Source organism: Salvelinus sp. IW2-2015, linkage group LG33 (assembly GCF_002910315.2).
Source record: "Salvelinus sp. IW2-2015 linkage group LG33, ASM291031v2, whole genome shotgun sequence".
Lineage (NCBI taxonomy): Eukaryota > Metazoa > Chordata > Actinopteri > Salmoniformes > Salmonidae > Salvelinus > Salvelinus sp. IW2-2015.
In genome coordinates this window covers 17,583,081-17,602,992 of record NC_036872.1, presented here as the reverse complement: position 1 = coordinate 17,602,992, position 19,912 = coordinate 17,583,081, and the positions used below count along the sequence as shown (strand labels likewise).

General features: G+C 41.0%; 1 protein-coding gene across 4 annotated transcripts; it reads right to left on the bottom strand.

The window, feature by feature from the left end:
- Nucleotides 1–7,842: 7,842 nt before the first annotated feature.
- LOC111958057 (beta-1 adrenergic receptor-like) lies at nt 7,843–19,403 on the bottom strand. Of its 4 annotated transcripts, none has more exons than XM_023979235.2 (3): nt 18,957–19,403; nt 17,481–18,832; nt 8,913–15,941 (listed from the first exon to the last, which is right to left on the bottom strand). In XM_023979235.2, exons 1-3 carry the CDS (start codon nt 19,002–19,004, stop codon nt 15,788–15,790), a joined length of 1,554 nt encoding a protein of 517 aa, XP_023835003.1. In that variant the 5' UTR covers nt 19,005–19,403; the 3' UTR covers nt 8,913–15,787. The 4 variants fall into 4 exon arrangements, with proteins under 4 accessions (XP_023835007.1, XP_023835006.1, XP_023835003.1 ...); XM_023979236.2 differs by having other exon boundaries at nt 19,290–19,403; XM_023979239.2 differs by lacking the exon at nt 8,913–15,941 and adding an exon at nt 7,843–8,903 and having other exon boundaries at nt 17,481–19,403.
- Between the last annotated feature and the right edge of the window lie 509 nt (nt 19,404–19,912).

Below are 19,912 nucleotides of genomic sequence, written 5' to 3'. Positions count from 1 at the left end.
TCCTTTAATGAAAGTATGTCCTTTTCACTTTTTGGCAATATAATACAGTAAAAATGTAGGCCTATGGAAACATAAAATTGCTTTTTTAAACATGGCTCCCTGCTCCTGTTCCTCAAAACCAACTGTAGAAACCCACAGAAGAGAGGATTGAAAAATATGAATTAGGTTACCCCTGTCAACAAGCTATACACTCTTTTGTGTGGTTTTAAATGTAAATGCTGCTTTTAAAATTAACATTTTTACTCCATGTTCTAAGTACTCCATGCTCCTGATTGAACATTTGAACCATTCAAACCAAATTGGCCCTTTGTAAAGTAAGGCACAATTAAGCATTATACTCAAGGCCCTTTACTCAAAGTCCCCAGAGTCAGACTGCATTGATGATGCCGACACAGCAGTTTTCCTATTCAATCCCAGTATAGTAGCAAGTGTAGATACTTGGTTGCTGACTGAAGCACCTTTTTAAGYTAATTTGCAAGTTAGAGGGTCAAGACTTTTCAGAACTTTGCAGCTAGAAATGTAACATATAGAGCTACTGTCTCATCTCACGTTTACATTCAATGCATTGTATTTTGCATTCAACAAGTGTGAACTTGGTGCACATCATTACAGAGCAAATAAAAGCTCACATGTGTGGTCACTTACAACATTTGAGGCAGATTGTTCAGACTCAGCTGTACACTAGGTGGCACTGCATGTTTAAGTAAATAATGTTTGCTCCATTTGCAGTAGGTATACTTGAGCCCCTGATTCTTGTTGGAACCCTTCTTCACGGAATACAACATGTTGGTACCCTTTTGATCTTGGGCAGTGTGAATGCTGAAACTCATGTTTGTTCTCTCTTAACATTTMACCTAATTTAATCTCCTTTTGATGCCAATAGATTCACAAGATCCAATAGATTCACAAGAACCTCATCGATCATCTAGTATGCATGCATCACTGTTGTAGTTATGAGATGAATACTCATCCTGACCTACTGTATGACTGCACTTCACTGTGTGAATACATTCTTGTGTATTATGCAAGCCAATCGCTGGAGAGAAGCTGCCTGACCTTCAGATGTATCAGATAGGCATCTCTCTCTGTACAGTATGGCCATGTCCGACATCTGGCTGGGCTACTACGCATCAGTCCCTCCCAGCTGCAGTCAGAGCAGGAGATGTTCACCCCTCCGCGTCCAGACTGCAAATGAATCGCGCATGCGGGAAGCCGCCGCTGGCTAATCCCGCCCTGGCTTATATTCAGGGTGGGATGTAAATGTAAAATGTTCTTTGTCTAAAATAAATCACAGCACAAAAATAAATCACTGCATTTGACTCACACAGCCTCAGTCACTTACTCACCTTGTCCACTGTGTGTGTGCCTCTCTGTCACATAAGCTAAACATCTAGTCGACTAGCTCATCATGTCTCAGTCTAAACTGTACACTCAAAAATAAAGAAAGGAGTGGGAATCAAACACTGAATTCAAAGGCTGGTTGAAGCTGTTTATTGGAGATGATACACGGGCATACTGCCTGTATTGTAAGGCTGATTTCTATGCCAAACTTAGTGATGTAAAAAAACACATGACAACTCAAAAACATACTCAAAAGGCAAAGCCTTATAACAATTCCACCCAAAACAAGCTGCCATTTATGGTTAAAAAAAWMTACTATGCAAAAAAGGCTGAGGCCAGCCACCATGGCATTAGCTTTCGCTGAACACTGTTCCATGCTGGCATGTGATCACATTGGAGAAGCATGTAGAGCTGCGTTCTCAGATTCCACTGCTGCTACTCAATTCKAAATGCACAGAAATGATTAATGGTGTTCTAGCACCATACTTTCTGAAAAAGTTGGTTGCAGATGTGGGTGACCAGCGTTTCAAACTCCTCCTCAATGAGTCCACGAATGTAAGTGTTTCTAAGTACCTGGGGGTTGTGATAAGGTACTTTAGTGACACCAAGCTGACAAWTGTATCAACATTTCTGGGGCTTGTTGAGTTGGAGGGAGGAGATGCCAAATCTATAGCCCGTGCTGTTGTGGCTTTCCTCGAGAAGTGTTGTCTTAAAAAAGAGAAACTCCTGGGGATAGGGACTGACAATGCCTCTGTTATGACGGGGATTAACAATGGGGTCCATAAAGTGCTGAAGGAGGAGTATGGCCTCAAATATCTGGTTCTTATTCGCTGTGTGTGCCACTCGCTGCAGCTTGCTGTAAGTKATGCTTCCAATGACACCATCCCCCGTAGTGTGGAGTACTTGGTACGAGAGACTTATAACTGGTTTTCAGTGTCTCCAAAGCGCAGGGAGGCCTACAAGGCCATATATGAGACCATCAACTGTGGGGAGAAACCTTTACAGATAACCAAGGTGTGTCACACTTTGGCTCTCCATTGAACCCACGGTTTCATGCATTTTGGACCAGTGGGAGGAGCTTAGGCAGCATTTCGCAGTCACCAAGTCCAGTGAACACTGCTACATGGCAGACGTTTTATACTCCATGTACAGTGATCCTCAAAACATATTGTATCTGACTTTTTTGAAGTCAGTGCTGGGTGAGGTACAGTTTGCCATCAAGGCTTTTGAGGGAGAGCAAGTAGATCCTATTAAGCTACTTGACAGCTTGGTTAGCCTGATCAAGTCTGTGAGCAGCAGYGTGCTGAATCCACTGGCAAATGTTGATGTACTCAAAGGGCCAATAGATGGATACATCAGTCCCAAACCGTACCTTGGTTACCTTTTTYAGTCAAAGGCAGCTGAGCTGCACCTTGCGCCTAAGGATGAAAACGATGTCCGAAAGCGGTGTGTAGCCTTCACCATCTCCCTCACTAATGAGTTGAGGGTGAGACTGCCGGACAACATCGAAGCATTGCAGTACATGTCAGTTTTCAATGTGGAGGAAACTCTAAAGCACAATAAGAGCCCTGGAGAAATAGAAAAAATAGCCAAGCTCCTTGGCTACTCCCCTGCAGAGATAGACAAGATTGTCTAGCAATGGCGTGCCATCCATCTTAGTAAATTGAATGAGACAAAAAACACACTGGGCTTCTGGAGTGAGATTTGGAAGTTRAGGGATGCAGCTGATATCAACCCGTTTCAAGAACTTGCCACGGCTGCTGTGTCTGTGTTGTCCTTGCCACACTCGAATGCTGAAGTCGAGAMTATTCAGCCAGATGAGTGTGGTAATAAGCAAAAAGCAAACTTAGAAATCGGATGTCCTTGCAGACCCTTAACTCCATCCTGTACATTCGATATGGACTGAAGCTGTCTGGTGAGGCTTGCTATGAGCACCAGCTGCCTGATAATGTTTTGCAGCTTTTTGGCACATCAGCTGCTTTCTTTCCAGCTGCTTTCTCCCTCAGTTGCTGGACCTGCCATAGAGAGCCTTGACCAAAATGACGATGACCCACTCTTTCTGTGAGCCAGCACAGCCTGTGTGTGTGTGGAGGGGGGTCTGAAAAAAAACAATTGACCTGAATTAGGGCCAGACTAGTTACCATAATTTTCTCACATTGCCATTGACAGTTTTTTGTATTGTCTCTTTTTGGTCCATTTGGATTGTTAATGTAGATTGTATACAAAAAAAATACAAAAATGATTTAGTTAAAAATGTTCATGTTTTACTGTGACTTGTTGTAGGCTCCTAAGTGGACCATAAGGTTAAAAACCAAACCAAATTAAGAAAAAAAAWATTTAAAAAATAAAAACTAAGTAACAGAGTGACAGAGTGTCTATTTTGGGTCACTTTTGCCAGTCCCAAGCCTGGATAAAGGAGGAGGGTTGGAATTGTGACATTAAAAAAAACAAGAATCGACAGAAGAAAGTTCATTTGTAGTTCTAAACATATTTAGGATGTTTTTTAATCAATTTTTGTCTCTCCCAAGACGTTATTCCTCTCTCCTACAGCGTCCATCACAATTACATGCACATGGCCAATTATGCAAATTAGGTGATGACGTCATTTAGCGACTTCTAGCGACTTTTAGGACTGCCAATAGCTACTTTCCTTACTGAGGAGTTGGCAACACGCCTGGAGCCAGTGGGTTTGGTGACGAATATGAAGCGAGAGCATACAGGTCGCAGTGGTGGGTAGTATATGGGGTTTTGGTGACAAAACGGATGGCACTGTGATAGACTACATCTAAATTGCTGAGTAGAGTGTTGGAGGCTATTTTGTAAATGACATCGCTGAAGTCAAGGATCGGTAGATAGTCCGTTTTATGAGGGTATGTTTGGCAGCATGAGTGAAGGAGGCATTGTTGCGAAAAATAGAAAGCCGATTCCAGATATAATTTTGGATTGGAGATGCTTAATGTGAGTCTGGAAGGAGAGTTTACAGTCTAACCAGACACCTAGGTATTTGTAGATCTCCACATATTCTAAGTCAGAACCGTCTAGAGTAGTGATGCTAGTCGGTTTAAGAGCATGCATTTAGTTTTACCAGCAGTTGGAGACCACGGAAGGAGTGTTGTATGGCATTGAAGCTCGTCTGGAGGTTTGTTAACACAGTGTCCAAAGAAGGGCCAGAAGTATACAGAACGGTGTCGTCTGCGTAGAGGTGGATCAGAGAATCACCAGCAGCAAGAGCGACATCATTGATATATAKAGAGAAAAGAGTCGGCCCGAGAATTTAACCCTGTGGCACCCCCATAGAGACTGCCAGAAGCCTGCTCGCTGAAGTGTTTTAGGGAGCGTTTGACAGTGATGGGGGTGGTTGTTTGACTGCGGACCCATTACGGACGCAGGATCGCTGAGATCCTGGTTGAAGACAGAGGTGTATTTAGAGGGCAGGTTGGTCAGGATGATATTTAAGGGTGCCCGTGTTTACGGATTTAGGGTTGTACCTAGTAGGTTCCTTGATAATTTGTGTGAGATTGAGGGAATCTAGCTTAGACAGTGTGTGTGCATAGAGTCAGTGCAATAGAATTGTTGCAAACAATTGTCAAATTTGAGGCTATGATTAAGAAGTTGGAGCTCTTTTCTATCTGCATTAGCAAGGACAACACATAATTTTATGATTTGTGTGTGCAAATGAACTCAAGCTTATGGACAATATCAAATGTGATATAGCGAAGCACCTGAGTGAGTTGGGTGTGCAATTATGCAGGTATTTCCCAAAACGGATCACACAAACAACTGGATTCGTTATCCCTTTCATGCCCTGCGTCTAGTCCACTTACCGATATCTGAACAAGAGAGAAATGGCAACAAGCGGTTCTGTGAAAATTTWATTTAATTGTAACGAGTGCGCTGAGAGGGAGTATACGTGACAGTACCCCCTCCCCGATGTGCAGCTCCAGCCGCAGGACACCGACAAAGGGGACGAACCCGGGGATCAGGAACAGACAGGTCACGAGGCATGGGAACCTGTCGAGCCGGCTGAGGCGCGGGACCATGTTCGAGCCGGCTGGGGGCGCGGGAACCTGTCGAGCCGGCTGGGGCGTGGGAACCTGACTGACCAACTGAGGCAGGGGAGCCTGGCGATCCGGCTGAGGCATGAGAGCCTGACGAGCCGGTGGAAGCAGGGTAGCCTGGCGATCCGGTGAAAGCATGAAAGCCCGACGAGCCGGTGAAAGCATGAAAGCCCGACGAGCCGGCTGAGGCAGAGGCGCCTGTTAATCTGGCTGAGGCATGAGAGCCTGACGAGCCGGCTGAGGCAGAGGAGCCTGGCGATCTGGTTGAGGCATGAGAGCCTGTAGCGGTTGCCAACGTCATTTACACTGACCAAAAATAAATAACACTCCCCGATGCTTCCCTTAAGTGAGGTGTTATTCTGTAATGAGTGCGCTGAGAGTTGGGAAGCAAGTTCAGGGAGTGAGTGTTTTAATAAATAAACAAAACAATAAACACGAAACACAAACAWCGCACCGACATGAAAACAGAGTCAATAACACCTGAGGAAAGAACCAAGGGGAGTGACAGATATAGGGAAGGTAATCAAGGCAGTGATGGAGTCCAGGTGAGTGTCATGAGGCGCTGGTGCGCTTGACGATGGTGACAGGTGTGCGGGATAATCAGCAGCATGATGACCTAGAGGCCYGAGAGGGAGTATACGTGACATTAATCAGAAGCCACTGCCAGATTTCTGGATTGGGCTGCGCTCAGAGTATCCTGCCTTGGCAAATCGCACTGTTAAGACACTGATGCCCTTTGCAACCACGTACCTATGTGAGAGTGGATTCTCGGCCCTCACTAGCATGAAGACTAAATACAGGCACAGACTGTGTGGAAAATGATTTAAGACTGAGACTCTCTCCAATACAACCCAACATTGCAGAGTTATGTGCGTCCTTTCGAGCACACCCTTCTCATTAACCTGTGGTGAGTTATTTTTTATTTTTTTATTTATTTTACCGTTATTTTACCAGGTAAGTTGACTGAGAACACGTTCTCATTTGCAGCAACGACCTGGGGAATAGTTACAGGGGAGAGGAGGGGAATAAATGAGCCAATTTATTCACAATTGTCGATTAACAAATACATTTTTATATGTAAGATGGCTAAATAAAGAGCAAAATTATTGATTATTATTATATTATTATTTGTGCCCTGGTCCTATAAGAGCTCTTTGTCACTTCCCACGAGCCGGGTTGTGACAAAAACTCACACTCATTCTTATGTTTAATAAATGTATCGTATAGTGTGTGTGGCAGGCTTACAATGATGGCAAAAAACAACATTTGAGAGTGCGCTGACCCTGGTGCTAGAGGGGGTACGCAGCTGGAGGTTGAATGTTTGATGGGGTACAGGACTATAAAAAGTTTGGGAACCACTGTACTAGATGAAAAACCGAAGAGTATGACATCCTGACATTTAAAGCACACTACATTTTTTTTACATTTCACATACTATGAAACACATTTTTTCCCATACCCAAAATGCCTACTATTTATAATGCAAGTGGGCTATGGCTATTCAGACACGGCCAATAACTATCTGGTCTGGGTAGGATGATTGATTTCATTTGTGGGTATGTGACCTTTGCATCATCATTGTCATACCAAACTGTAATTTGCTTGCGCTTGTTCATTGAGACCCACCCCCGATATTACAACCTATGTGTTGTGATAATTGCGTTGTTTGCTCTATAACCAATAAGAAGACACACTGGCCTTRAATGCTATGGGTGGCAACAATCTCATATTCGTTTGGACCAAACCGCATCAGATAGATGGCCTACACGTAGAGAGACAGAGGGACGCTATTTCGCTCGCTTGCTCTCCTGTGAGATACATTCAGCCTCTTGAGAAAATTATGAAACACAGAGACGAAAGATAAATTATTGTAGATATTTAAAAAATATATATTGGTTCATTTTTTTGCGGAAGCCTGGCCTCCCTTGGCATCCATGAATACATGCCACTGGTTATAAAGCAGTGAGGGGTTGTTTATCCTCGTAGATGACCAGTACAGTAGGTTGTGTATGATTAATGAAGGCTTTACCGGCCTGCCACTTTTAAAAAACCCAACTGTAACAGGAATTACCTGATAGGAATCGAGTTGAACTCCGGTCCGGATAATTGTTTCCATCCCAAGGAGTTGAGGAGATATGGATGTTTTTGTAGCATGAGTGTTTTCAACCCCACATAGTTACTGTGAGCGTTATGCGATCCCGGGCGTATTCCCCTAGAGTGAGAGACAGACTACATATATTTCTCTACAGCCAAAATTCTCTCTCTCCCTCTCACTCGCCCTCCACTGTCTGTCTGTCTGTCTGTCTGTCTGTCTGTCTGTCTGTCTGCCTCTCTTTTTTCTGTCTCTAACTCTGTCTCACTCACTCACTGACTCACTCTCTTTCTTTCTCTGTTTCTSTCTCTCTCTCTGCTCCCTCTCACACATTGATAAAAGTGAGAAGGATCATGGAAACCTTGTCATTTACTTCAGTTGTACAGTCATATGTTTAGTGAAAGGTTTGTAGAGGTACCAATTGTCAGAATTCATAATGACTTAGTTCATACCAATATTGAATTAATGTTCTTTTTGGAAATTACATCACACTGATAGGTGTCCTGGTAAATTTAGTGTGGCTGATGCTCCAAATCATCTTAGGTTTTCATGGATTAGTTGGCAGTCATTGCCTTACATTCATAATTGACTGTTTAGTGCAAATGATGTATTTTAGTTACATATCACTATTTCTAAAATAATATGTTAATATCCTTGATCAGAACACTTATATTTCAGTAGCAGTTTTTAATTAGGTTGATTTGGCAGTGAAGAGGTTGACGATATGACATCTGAATAGAAAACCTGTTGCTACACTATGGACATTACTGGACAGTAAAGACATATGGCATAATATTCCTGTATTAAGTTGACAAGTTTTGCATTTACAGATAAAGTTGAGATATAATAAATAAATAAATAATTTAGCATTAGATAATGTACAAAATGTATTCTGATTCCCCACTTTTGACCATACATCACACACTGTGTATTACTGCGTCACGTCCTAAGAGCTACTGAAATCCTTTCTGGTTGTCAGGGAAGAGTCTATCCTATTGTACACAGTATGCTGTGAGCGTGTTGGTGGTAGCCAATGCCAGGATAAGTCAGTTAATGATGATGATTTATTTAATGCTGTATTGCAGTGAACAGTGAGCTATCCTCACAGTCTCAGGCCTACAAACATGTGGCAGGGTGGTGTGTTAACACAGTTGGTCTTCAGGTCTTGTGATTAGCACCTTTAAACTGGWGCTACTCCCAATGTCCAGACCAGCCAACCCAAACTGCCCAGTCCAGTTCTCCTTCTCAGGGTTTTGACATCAYTCAATCTTCCTTGCCCATATTCACCAGGACCAGCTCGTCTGCCATCTCCTTTGGTTTTCCTTTGTGCAGTCTCATCTCAGCCACTCCAATCTCTGCTCAGTCAGTTGTGAAAGTCAGTTTTTCACCCGTCCAATTCCTGTAATGTGAAACTGAGTTAATACGGAGAAATTAGTTTTTGGGCTTACTGTATTGAGTCGTATTCCTGTCATACTTCATATTCTCTGACACTGTCATATTCCAGACTTTGTTAAAGCCTATGATTCACTGAGTACTAAGAATGTCATTTCGGTTTGCAAGAGAATTACTTTTGAGGAATGTTGATGCCATATTAGCCAAAATATACTAAGCACATTTAACTGTAATAGTTATAATAAAGACAAATTCAGAGCCAGCAGAAAGTGGCTATTGTATCAATGATGAAATATCGACTATAATAAAAAGTGTTTTGTTTTCCCAGCCTTGGAGAAGATTAAGAGATGTTTGCATTGATACTGTATATTCAAGACATCACCTTTTTTGAAAAAAAATTTTTTAACAAAATGATGGAATGGAATTCAAAGCATTGAGATCCAACCCTGAAATTGATCCAACCATCTTATTTGATCGTGTCATTTGTCATTTACATTTCATTTGCAATATCAGACTTGTTGTTCACCCCATCCTCCCATTAAATCCCAAACACATGCTCCTTTACTGTTAAAGAATCCAGACATGAAGGCCAACTAACGGTCTCATCAGGAGATGATGTGTTTGTTTGACTTGGCAAATGCCCTTTGTGAGAGGTTACTCTGACATGGTGGGAGGAGGTTGAAATGTGTAGCCTACATAAATGTATTGAACATTGTGGGATTTGGGTTCACTTCAAACTGGGAAACAGTTTTACTGCTTATTTGAGTTTGAGCTTTTGAACATATCTCTCCTGATTGATTCATTTCCATCCAATCCCCATCAATCACTTCATGGTAGTGTGTACTCTAGGGTTCTCTTTCCCCCAAACATACCCAACCAATCCTTTTTTCAAAATGCCAGAGATTCTGATCCTATCAGTTTTACAGTACATGTCTATGCAGGAAAATATAAACAATGCCCACCATTGCTTTGCTAGAGAAATCTACAGAAAAATGAAAACATTTTATGAAATACGACTCAAGTACCCTTAGCCCTTATAAAGCAAGTACTGTACTTTCACTTGGTCTTCTGAGGGAAATAATTGCCTGTGTAGTTTAAATCCTAGTTCAAGTTTGGCTTTCGCTTCATCCCAAAGTCTCAGGCAGAGACATCCATCATTTGAGTTAAGTGTATTTTCTTTTACAGTACACYTCAACAGGCGAAGGTGGACTTTGTGGTCAGAAATTGAGGTCTTGCCTCTGGCAGGTATGGGGCCAAAGGGTTTATTTTGTAATCCTGTCTATTACAGTGGAAGTGCCAAATATGTTGATTTCTATGATTGATGGCGCTAAAATATTTCAATCAAGTTGTTTGCAGTTTCTTAAGAACCACCTGGAGCACATGGTTCCTCACCATTAAGAACCTTCCAACACATTGATTTTTCTTTCCAGGCCTCAGGGCATTACTATCAACACTACAGTAAATTAGAAAGAAACAATCAATGAGATTAAGTTGATTTAAATTACTTGCCTATTGTTTTTTGCTTTATTCAGCTGCAGACAGTGCAGTAAAACATTGACTTCAACCTCCTCTCACTATTTTAAGATGTGTCCCATACTGAACTACTTACTCAACTCCAAAACCACACCATTTAGGCCTGCTCTATGATGCTGTYGGATTTGATCAGATACTCAGCTCTCCTTGACAATGAGTGTCGAAGAGTGTCATTACCATGCCTCTCTGATCCTGTTCCTAATTTCATGCTCTCTGAGGTAATATCTCTTCCCTAATCCAACAAAATACTTATATAGCATGTGGTGCTCAGTTGATGGCAGTGCTCACATATTTAAATGGAACATTTTTGGTCTGTCATGGTCGACTGTACATGAAAACAGCTCTATTTCAGGTAATTTCCTGGGTAAGTCGCTACTGCTGCAGTTTCTAATTGTATAGAGTCCTGACATTTTTTTTATATACAATTTTTGTCACCTGCTGTAATCTGAAAAAGTGACCATTGTGTTAAAGATTGTACATTGTGATTTATTTGTGCCAGAATGAAAAGGCTTGCTTTCATCTGTCAACAGATCAATTTCCTGTTTTATTCGTTTTACAAATATAACTTAATTGCTGCACATATTTTCTGTGGCCATCCTGCATGCCTATAACTGAAAAGTATGTACAGTGTATTTCATTGATACCATTATGAGAAATAGATGCATAGACGAACTGTAATGACTAGCCTTTCTGAATATTGACTGGACTTTTTACCGTTGATACCGATGATGATGACAAATGCTGTTTAACTGACAAATTATGTACAACAGAGTACAATGTTTCTGTTTATTCATAATAAGACAGCTTCCATTCCACTCTCTGGGAGAAAGGATTTAGATTTTACACATTGCTGGGTGGCATTACAAACTCAGCATGTAGCTCTATATCTAGGACTCAAGCCAGGACATCACCYATGTCTGTTGAAAATAGTGCTGGTGTCACCTAATGTGTGTAMAAATGTTTACTCAGTCATTTGGAGTAATAKGACAATTGTGGCATGCACTCTGAGTCACTCAGTATATTAGGCTGGGCTGCAGATGGACATATTTCCACTGCCTCTCCTCTTGGTGGATTCTCTCCAAAAGCTATTTCTTGCCTGATATAGTTGCCATGCCAAACAAGTGGAAGCTGAAACAACAACACAAGTTCAGAGGGTGAAAATACAGTGTAATATGTCTCTCTAATCTGTGCAATTCAATTTGCTCTGAACATATCCATTAGAGAGTTGTGTCTGAGTTCAAACTGCCACAACATGTTGGCCTTCATTGCTTGTTGTGACACCTCGTGAGTGTTATTGCACTTAATCCATTACTGAACTGAATATAGGTGCCGCACAGCAACTTCTTAACCCAGGACTTCTGTGGATTTAATGTAATATCCATATGATGAGAATTCTAGAAATCTTTAATTTGCTGTATTTTGGGAGGTGAATTTGATAACAATGTCTGACACACTACATGTTTCTGTTGAGGGACATGGTGTTTGGATAAATATATCTTGAGGCATTTGGCCCTGGATCACCCCAAGGGGTGAGGTCATGCCTCAGTCTCAGTTGCTTGGTAGTATACAGAAAGAMAATTTAGTTCATCAGCCATCAGATGGGCATTACTGTTCCAGGCATGTCCCACAAAGCTATTCCACTGAAAGCTGCATGACTCTGTCAGTTGGTAATTTAGAATARAACCTTTTAGTGCCAGGGCAAACACAAAAGTTAGTACCACTGAGCTAATGATTACAAAGCCATTGTAAAACAAACCTATCTTCTATCATGCTTTTATAGAGGCTCTTCCACTATTGATGCTTAATTAATATGATGATCACATGTTATTTTTTGTGATAACGGCTTCTCTCTATTATACAGTCATTTTGTCCCATGGAGGAATTGTCCTGTTCTATCTCAGTCTGGCTGAATTGTTAACAAAATAGGCATTCACTCTTTGCTGAATGGCTCAATTGAAGATAATGAAATAGTGCTCAAGAGGTTGAACCTGCAATCTTGATTGTGTTGGCCTTGTGTAACCAAACAGTATTAGGGCACATTTTAAATTTGAATGATCTTTAGTTGAATTTCTATTAATTTCAAGACTAAGCCTTTTCTCAAATCTACTTCAAAGCAAATCCTGGCATTTTGCTTCGAAGAGTGGAACATTTTTAATAATCTGTGTTAGGTGAAGTGTTGACAAAAAAATCTATCTTGAGTTTTCTCTGAAAAAAAGACCCCACTGCCATTCTTAAATATTGGCATAGAACAAGTTGTGTTCTTCAATCATTTACTGTTTTCCCTTGCATTACAGTCTTATCACATTTCCCCTGACCCATACCGAGCAGACCACTGCAGAGCATACCACTGCTTATGAAAGAGAATGAGTATGTGATAACTATTACAAGATGCTGTAGTGCTGCCGCATCATGAGGACTAAAACAGTAGCAGCTGTTCCTCTTTAGATCTAAAAACAGTTTGATATGAGAAACTCTGAGGACATTCGCTACAGTAATTTGATTATTTTGCTGCTATGCATGCTAGTAAAAAAGACTGTACTGTACAGAATGAACAAATTACACAGGGTTTAGTTAAAGATGTCACATTCCATGTATTTCTTAATGAAGGGTAGCTTTGATATTTATGATATGTATGTGATATGTATAATTTATAAAATACACTGCATGGTCAAGAGTATGTGGACATCTAACTACCATCATGAATTTCCCATGTGGCATCGACTTTGTTTGGAACAATGAATTAGCAGTAATTTGTACAAAGCTCCATTCCCTATTTAGGGCATTTTGTCATGAACAAATAGTCATAAGACTACATATGACAATAGTCATTACCCTGCTAGCACATTTAGTTCCTTGGAAGTTGTGGGAACATAAGTTTTTAGTTTCCCATTGGTTCTGGGAATGAAGCCATACGTTTCCTGACCGTTAAAATTTAACGTTTTTTGAACCTTCTGAGAACGGAAGTGAACATTTCGCCTGTTCTGGGAACATACATTTTTAGGTTGCAGGGAGGTTCTGAGAATGTTTTACTATGGTTCCCTGAAAGTTTTCCTGGGAAGCTTTATTGATGTTCTGAGAACATAAATTATAGGTTATTTGAAGGTAATTAAATAAKGTTCTGAGAACATGTTTCAATAATACCTTTAATAACACTGCTAGCTTAGTTTGGGTTAACTGTTTTGAACTCCAAGCACAGATAAGACACATTTAAATTATTTTTCATAGGCATTAATCATGCAAACACATTCCTTTTTTTATTGTGGTGTGGCATCAGTGAGATTCCAACATAACATACAGTGCCATCAGAAAGTATTCATATTTGACTTATTCTACATTTTGTTGTTTTACCACCTGAATTCAAAATGGGAGAAAAAAAATGTCTCACTCTCTACACTCAATTCCCCATAATAYTGAAAACATGTTTTTAGAACATTTTGAAAATGTATTGGAAATGAAATACAACAATATCTCATTTACATAAGTATTCACACCCCTGRAAATTCTTTGCAGTATTGCTTTAGTGCCTTCTTGCAAACAGGATGCATGTTTTGGAATATATTTCTTTTGTACAGGCTTCCTTCTTTTCTCTTTGTCATTTAGGTTAGTATTGTGGAGTAACTACAATGTTGTTAATCCATCCTCAGTTCTCCTATCACAGCTAATCACAGCCATTGAAGTCTGTAACTATTTTAAAACACCATTGGCTTCATGATGAAATCCCTGAGCGGTTTCCTTCCTTTCTGGCAACTGAGTTCGGAAGGATACCTGTATCTTTGTAGTGACTGTGTGTATTTATATACCTTCCAAAGTGTAATTAATAACTACACCATGCTCAAAMGGAAAGCATGTCTGCTTTTTATCTACCAATAGGTGCCCTTCTTTGTGAGGCATTGGAAACCTCCCTGGTCTTTGTGGCTGAATCTGTGTTTGAAATGTACTGCTCGACTGATGGACCTTAGAGATAATTGTATATGTGGGGTACAGAGATGAGGTAGTCATTCAAAAATCATGTTATTTTAGTCTAGTCAAACCACAGAGATAGATAGAGGACTCATCTTTATATCTGTGCCATTATAGCGTKTTTGATGGCATGGGCAGTGCCATTGAGGCTAAAACCCATAGGAATCCCKAACCAGTTGACTACTTAACTGCTTTAAAATGGTGGATGATGGCAATGTCTAATAGAAATGGCAATGTCCATGCTAAAACAGGTTATATCTATGATGAGTCCTCTATTTTTCACTTTGATTCAAGCAGACCCCATTTCAAAGGAAACAAGCACTCATTAAGATTACGTGTGGCCAATTAGTGGGCGCAGCCAACCCACCTGAACACACTTAACAAGATAGAGGATAGAGAGAGTTTTGTTGATGGTGAGAACAGAATGTATATGTTTTAAAATAACATTCTTAGAAAGTTCTTTGAATGTTACTAATGTTTTCTAGTGGTTTTTATGGAAACTTTTCTTAATGTTCTGAGAACATGACTTTAAATAGAACCATGAGGAAACCTATAGAAAATGTTATGCTGAAGTACTGAAATTCCCACCTAAGACACATATGGTTCTCAGAATGTTATGTGCTAGCTGGGTATCCTGCACAATTCCCAGAACATTGTGGGAAGGATTTATGCTAAATTACCATAGGACAACAATGCTATCACCAAGCTCTAAGCCCTGGCTGATCACCACCTGCAGCAGACATAGGTCCCTGATTTATGCTGTGTCCTAGCCTATGCCCCCTGCCTGCCGGGGCTAATAGGGAGTTCACACGTTATCATTCACATTCAATAGACTGTCAAAGCCACAGCCCAGTTTTTCTGATACACCTAATGATCTCACTGTAGTACAGTGAGCTATAGCCTTCTTACTCAGGCTGAATTACTGGATGTGCTATGCTGCTTTTAAGGAAAACTTTTATATGCTCTTAAATGGTTCCTACGTTACTGCCCAATTGATTGCATCTGTTAAAGAGCTCAGGGATTGCAACATTTCGGAAACAATTGTGACACTGCAAATTAACTGTTTAGATAAAAATATATACATATTGCATSTCACTGGCCTATTCATAGTACTAGACTGTTGTCAGCTATAGAGCTTTTAAAGTAATCTTGAGATCCAATATTTGCATGTGTGAGAAGAATGTGCACTCATAACGATTCCTAACTGCCCCTGAAACCCACTGAACAAGATCAGTATAGATAACACAGCCTACTACCCTTCAACTGTAAACTGATGCAGTGAGAAGTCAGAAGTGAGTGAAGGCACTTGTTATGGATTGAATTGGTAGTCATTAAAAAGGTAACCTGATCCCAGCATCTGTATAGTATAAGTGACTCTCTGCAAATTGGATTGGTTTGGTTAGACACATGTTTAGCAGTCCAACCATAAACAAACCATGCTTTGATGTGTGCTCCCAATGGCTATTTGTCTTGTAAACAGCCTCTCCCGGTGAGCGGAAGTCTTGTGGCTCAGTGATAAAGGGTTATCAGCTGTGGGCGGGTGTTGAACAGGCTGCAGAGGGGCCCTAGCAGAGGCATAAACACCATTCAACTCACTCTATTGGGAAGCCACTCTATAACGGCTAAAACGTTCATCAGCTCATATTTCTCTGCATCAGACATTCACACTTTTGGAGACTTGTAATTGGGTTTAGTTTTGACGTAGAGTACTTTACTATAATGCATATTTTTTGTCATAAAAASCTATGTTAATTTGAAGATGTATGTTTTCTTACCATTTTATCAACCTTTAGGTTCTAAATGGATAATGAATTGGTATTGAAGGTTCCAAGACACAGCAAGAGGAGGTGGTTAAGGGTATAGTAGAGTAAACAGCTAAAGAAGCACTAAATTACACATGGGGATTTGAAATGATTTGTTTTTTAGAGAACCCTTGGAAATCTGTTATTAATTTGTATAATGTTGTCATGTGCCGCATTCAAAGATGGATTACAGGTAATATAATACAMACATATAATACATATAATACGGTAGCAGCAATTATAAATTCATCTAGTCTTGAAATTAATTACTTTGATATGGATCTACACAATGAACATTTGCATATTACATTTCACATTGCGTTATAATGTTGTAATATTAATCTTTCAGTATGTAAGCATTGAGTACATTCATTTTTAGACCTACATTGTTCCAGCACCTTGGTGTATTCAGAACATATCCAAATATATTGAACATGCATGCCCAGTGAGCTCTACGAAACCTYTGAGTGAAGGATTCAAAGAGATTGTTTGATTTACCAAACGTATCCCCTCTCCCAAAGGAATACCGCTAAATTACAGACATGATCCTAAACATGCCCTCTGGATTGCAGCAGTACACTCCCCTCCTGATGTCTTAGCGTTGTTTCATTATTATTTTCCATTCAGAGATGTATTGAATGGTTGACCAATGACACACACACACACATAAATTACTTAATCAACCTATGGTAGTGTATTTCAACATTATGAAGGGAAAAGAGCAGGTATCAATTGGCCTAGACTTGTAAATACAATTAGGAGTAACATTTTTTGAAGCTGAAGTAAAACATTTATAGCATTTACGGAATGTTAATTCTGGTACTTCTGTTGATTTTATTTTGTTCCCATTGTATTTGGTCGGTCCTTATTTTACAAGCGGAACTTTAAGTTCAGTGCTTGCTTTGGTTTACAGTATGCTTGTATATTTTGTCATAAAACTGTCATCTTTCAATTCACTTCTAAAGGGATTTTCTCTGTAAAACTTAAGTGAAATATATGTCAGTTATCTCTTTTAATTCCCTTTGATATTGGAGGATTGAGAATTAGGTTKGTCGCCTTGCATGACAACAAAAAGCTTGTATAGACATGGACCATGGCGTCTTCTCAAGATAATCTATCACTYCCAAATCAAATAGTGTTAATGCTAATAAGTGCAAATTTGAGTTATCTGTGAAATTTAAACATAATTATCCAACAATGACCCCCCTCTCCTCATTTTTTTAATGCATTGTTTAAAGTATTTATCATGGAATGAGAAAATGTAGTGTGCAAAATTTTAGATGATAATAATAGGAAACTTACAATTCATTTTCTGGTTTGGAGAATTCACTGAACTGTGTGTTGCCGTTGGAGTGTGGGGGTCCTGGGGAAGGCTCCTCACTCTTGTCGCTGCTCTGACTGCTAGCCAGGCTCTCGTCCCCCTCAGGCCTGGCAGCAGCAGGGGGCTTCTGGAAAGAGCTGGCTGCCCCTGTCTCAGGCGAACCCAGGAAGCAGGGGCAGCGTGTCCGCTTCTCCTTGTAGACACCTAAGGTGTTTAATCGAGGGGTGGAAAACCAGGGGCAGCCCAGCAGGTTCTTGAAAGCAGTGCGGAACTCAGGGCTCCTGCAGTAGATTATGGGGTTGAGGCCAGAGTTGATATAGCCCAGCCAGTTGAGCAGGCGGAAGATCTCTCCCGGTGGCACGTTCCTGTCAAACACGTTGATGATGTTAGCCACAAAGAAAGGCAGCCAGCAGAGGGTGAAGGTGCCCATGATAATGCCCAAGGTCTTGAGGGCCTTGTGCTCCTTGACAACAGTTAGCCGTGAGGGTCTTCGCCTGGAGCTCCTCTTMCGAGTTGAGCTGGTGCAGCTGCTGCTGCCACCATAGCCCAAGGGCAAAATGTTGCAACTGTGGTTGCTCAGCTGTGTCGTCGTCGGCGCTGGCCATTCACTCTGGAAGCGCAGCCGGGTCTTGTCTATGAGCTGTACCTGTCGTGTGGCTATGAGGAAGACTTTGACATAGACAAATATCATTATGAGCAAAGGGATGTAGAATGACACTACAGAGGATATAATGGCAAAAGTGCTGTTGGTCATAAAGTCACAGCAGGCAGGGTCCTGATAGCACACCAAGGCCTCCGGGTCATCTTCTGCCCGCCAAAGCTGGTTCATGATGGGCACAAAAGAGATCAGAGCAGACACAATCCACACCACACACACTATTAGTCGGGCGCGCCACTTATTGAGCAGAACCTTGTGCCTGAGGGGCCTTGTAATGGCAATATAGCGGTCCACTGCAATCACGCAAAGAGTCTCGATGCTGGCCGTGACACAGAGCACATCTACGGAGGTCCAGAGCTCGCAGGAGATGTCACTCAGCTGCCAGTTCCCCGTCACCACTATGGTGGCCCCCAGAGGGACCACCAGGACCCCCATGATGAGGTCAGCACAGGCCAGGGACATGATGAAGATGTTAGTCATAGTCTGTAACTGGGATGTCCGTGCTATAGCGATGATGACCAGCAGGTTGCCCACCACGATGGTCATGATGATGATCACCAGCAATAGTAAACTCCAGGGTCCCGCTGCAGGATGGTAGGGTCCTGTATTGTTGTGAAAAGGGGTCACAGTGGTGTTGACCGCGTAGAGCACTATGCTACTCAAGTTAAAATCCATCTTCATAAGAAAAGACATACACAAAGGTAAAATTGATTTTTCATGCATTAAGAGTAAAAAACGACATTTTGTAATAGCATTTTTAAAGTCAAACACACAACAATTTGGTCTCTCTATGTCACACCTTTGCGTTTTTGTTCATTGCAAGCAAATGTAAATCTCCCGCTGACATGTTTCACAGCTTTCATGTATCACTGGTAAGTGTCCAGATAATCCAAACATGTATGTCTGTCTCCTATGTCTCCAAACACCGGTGACAACACGTTGTCTTGTCAATGCAATGCATCCAAAATGTCCAAATTAAAACCCAGAAAACAATCCTTTTTTGCTAACTTTGTCTTGGTTTTATACATCCCTGGAGAGGATAGTGAAAAATGACAAATTCAAGAAGTTAAGAAAAACTTTTTAAAAAGGATGCAAACCCATATTCCTCTGAAAGAAGTCCAATCATACATACTGTAATGTTTGTCTGGAGCGCTTTTCGATGTGTGCTATATGAGAGCGATGCCACACTGTCAGAGAGCAAGCAGCTGTGACGCTCCTGCAAGAACCACAAGAGTGCACCAAGTGGCTGCCCTCCCTCTTTGGCTGTATATCACTCCCTACCTCTCTCTATACCCTGCTCTCGCTCGCTCACTCTCTCTCTCTACCCTGCTCTCGCTCTCTCTCTCTTTCTCTCACTCACTCCCCTGCTCTCTCACTCACTCCCCTGCTCTCTCTCTCTACCATTCTCTCTCTCTCTCTCTCTACCCTTCTCTCTCTCTTTCTCTCTCTCTCTCGCTCCTGCTCTCTCTTTCTCTCTCAATTCACAATTCAATTCAAGGGCTTTATTGGCATGGAAAACATATGTTAACATTGCCAAAGCAAGTGAAGTAGATATAAACAAAAGTGAAATACACAATAAAAATGAACAGTAAACATTACACTCACAGAAGTTCCAAAAGAATAAAGACATGTAAAATGTCATATTATGTCTATATACAGTGTTGTAARGATGTGCAAATATTGAAAATAAATKAACATAAATAGTGTTTGTTCTTCACTGGTTMCCCTTTTCGTGTGGCAACAGGTCACACATCT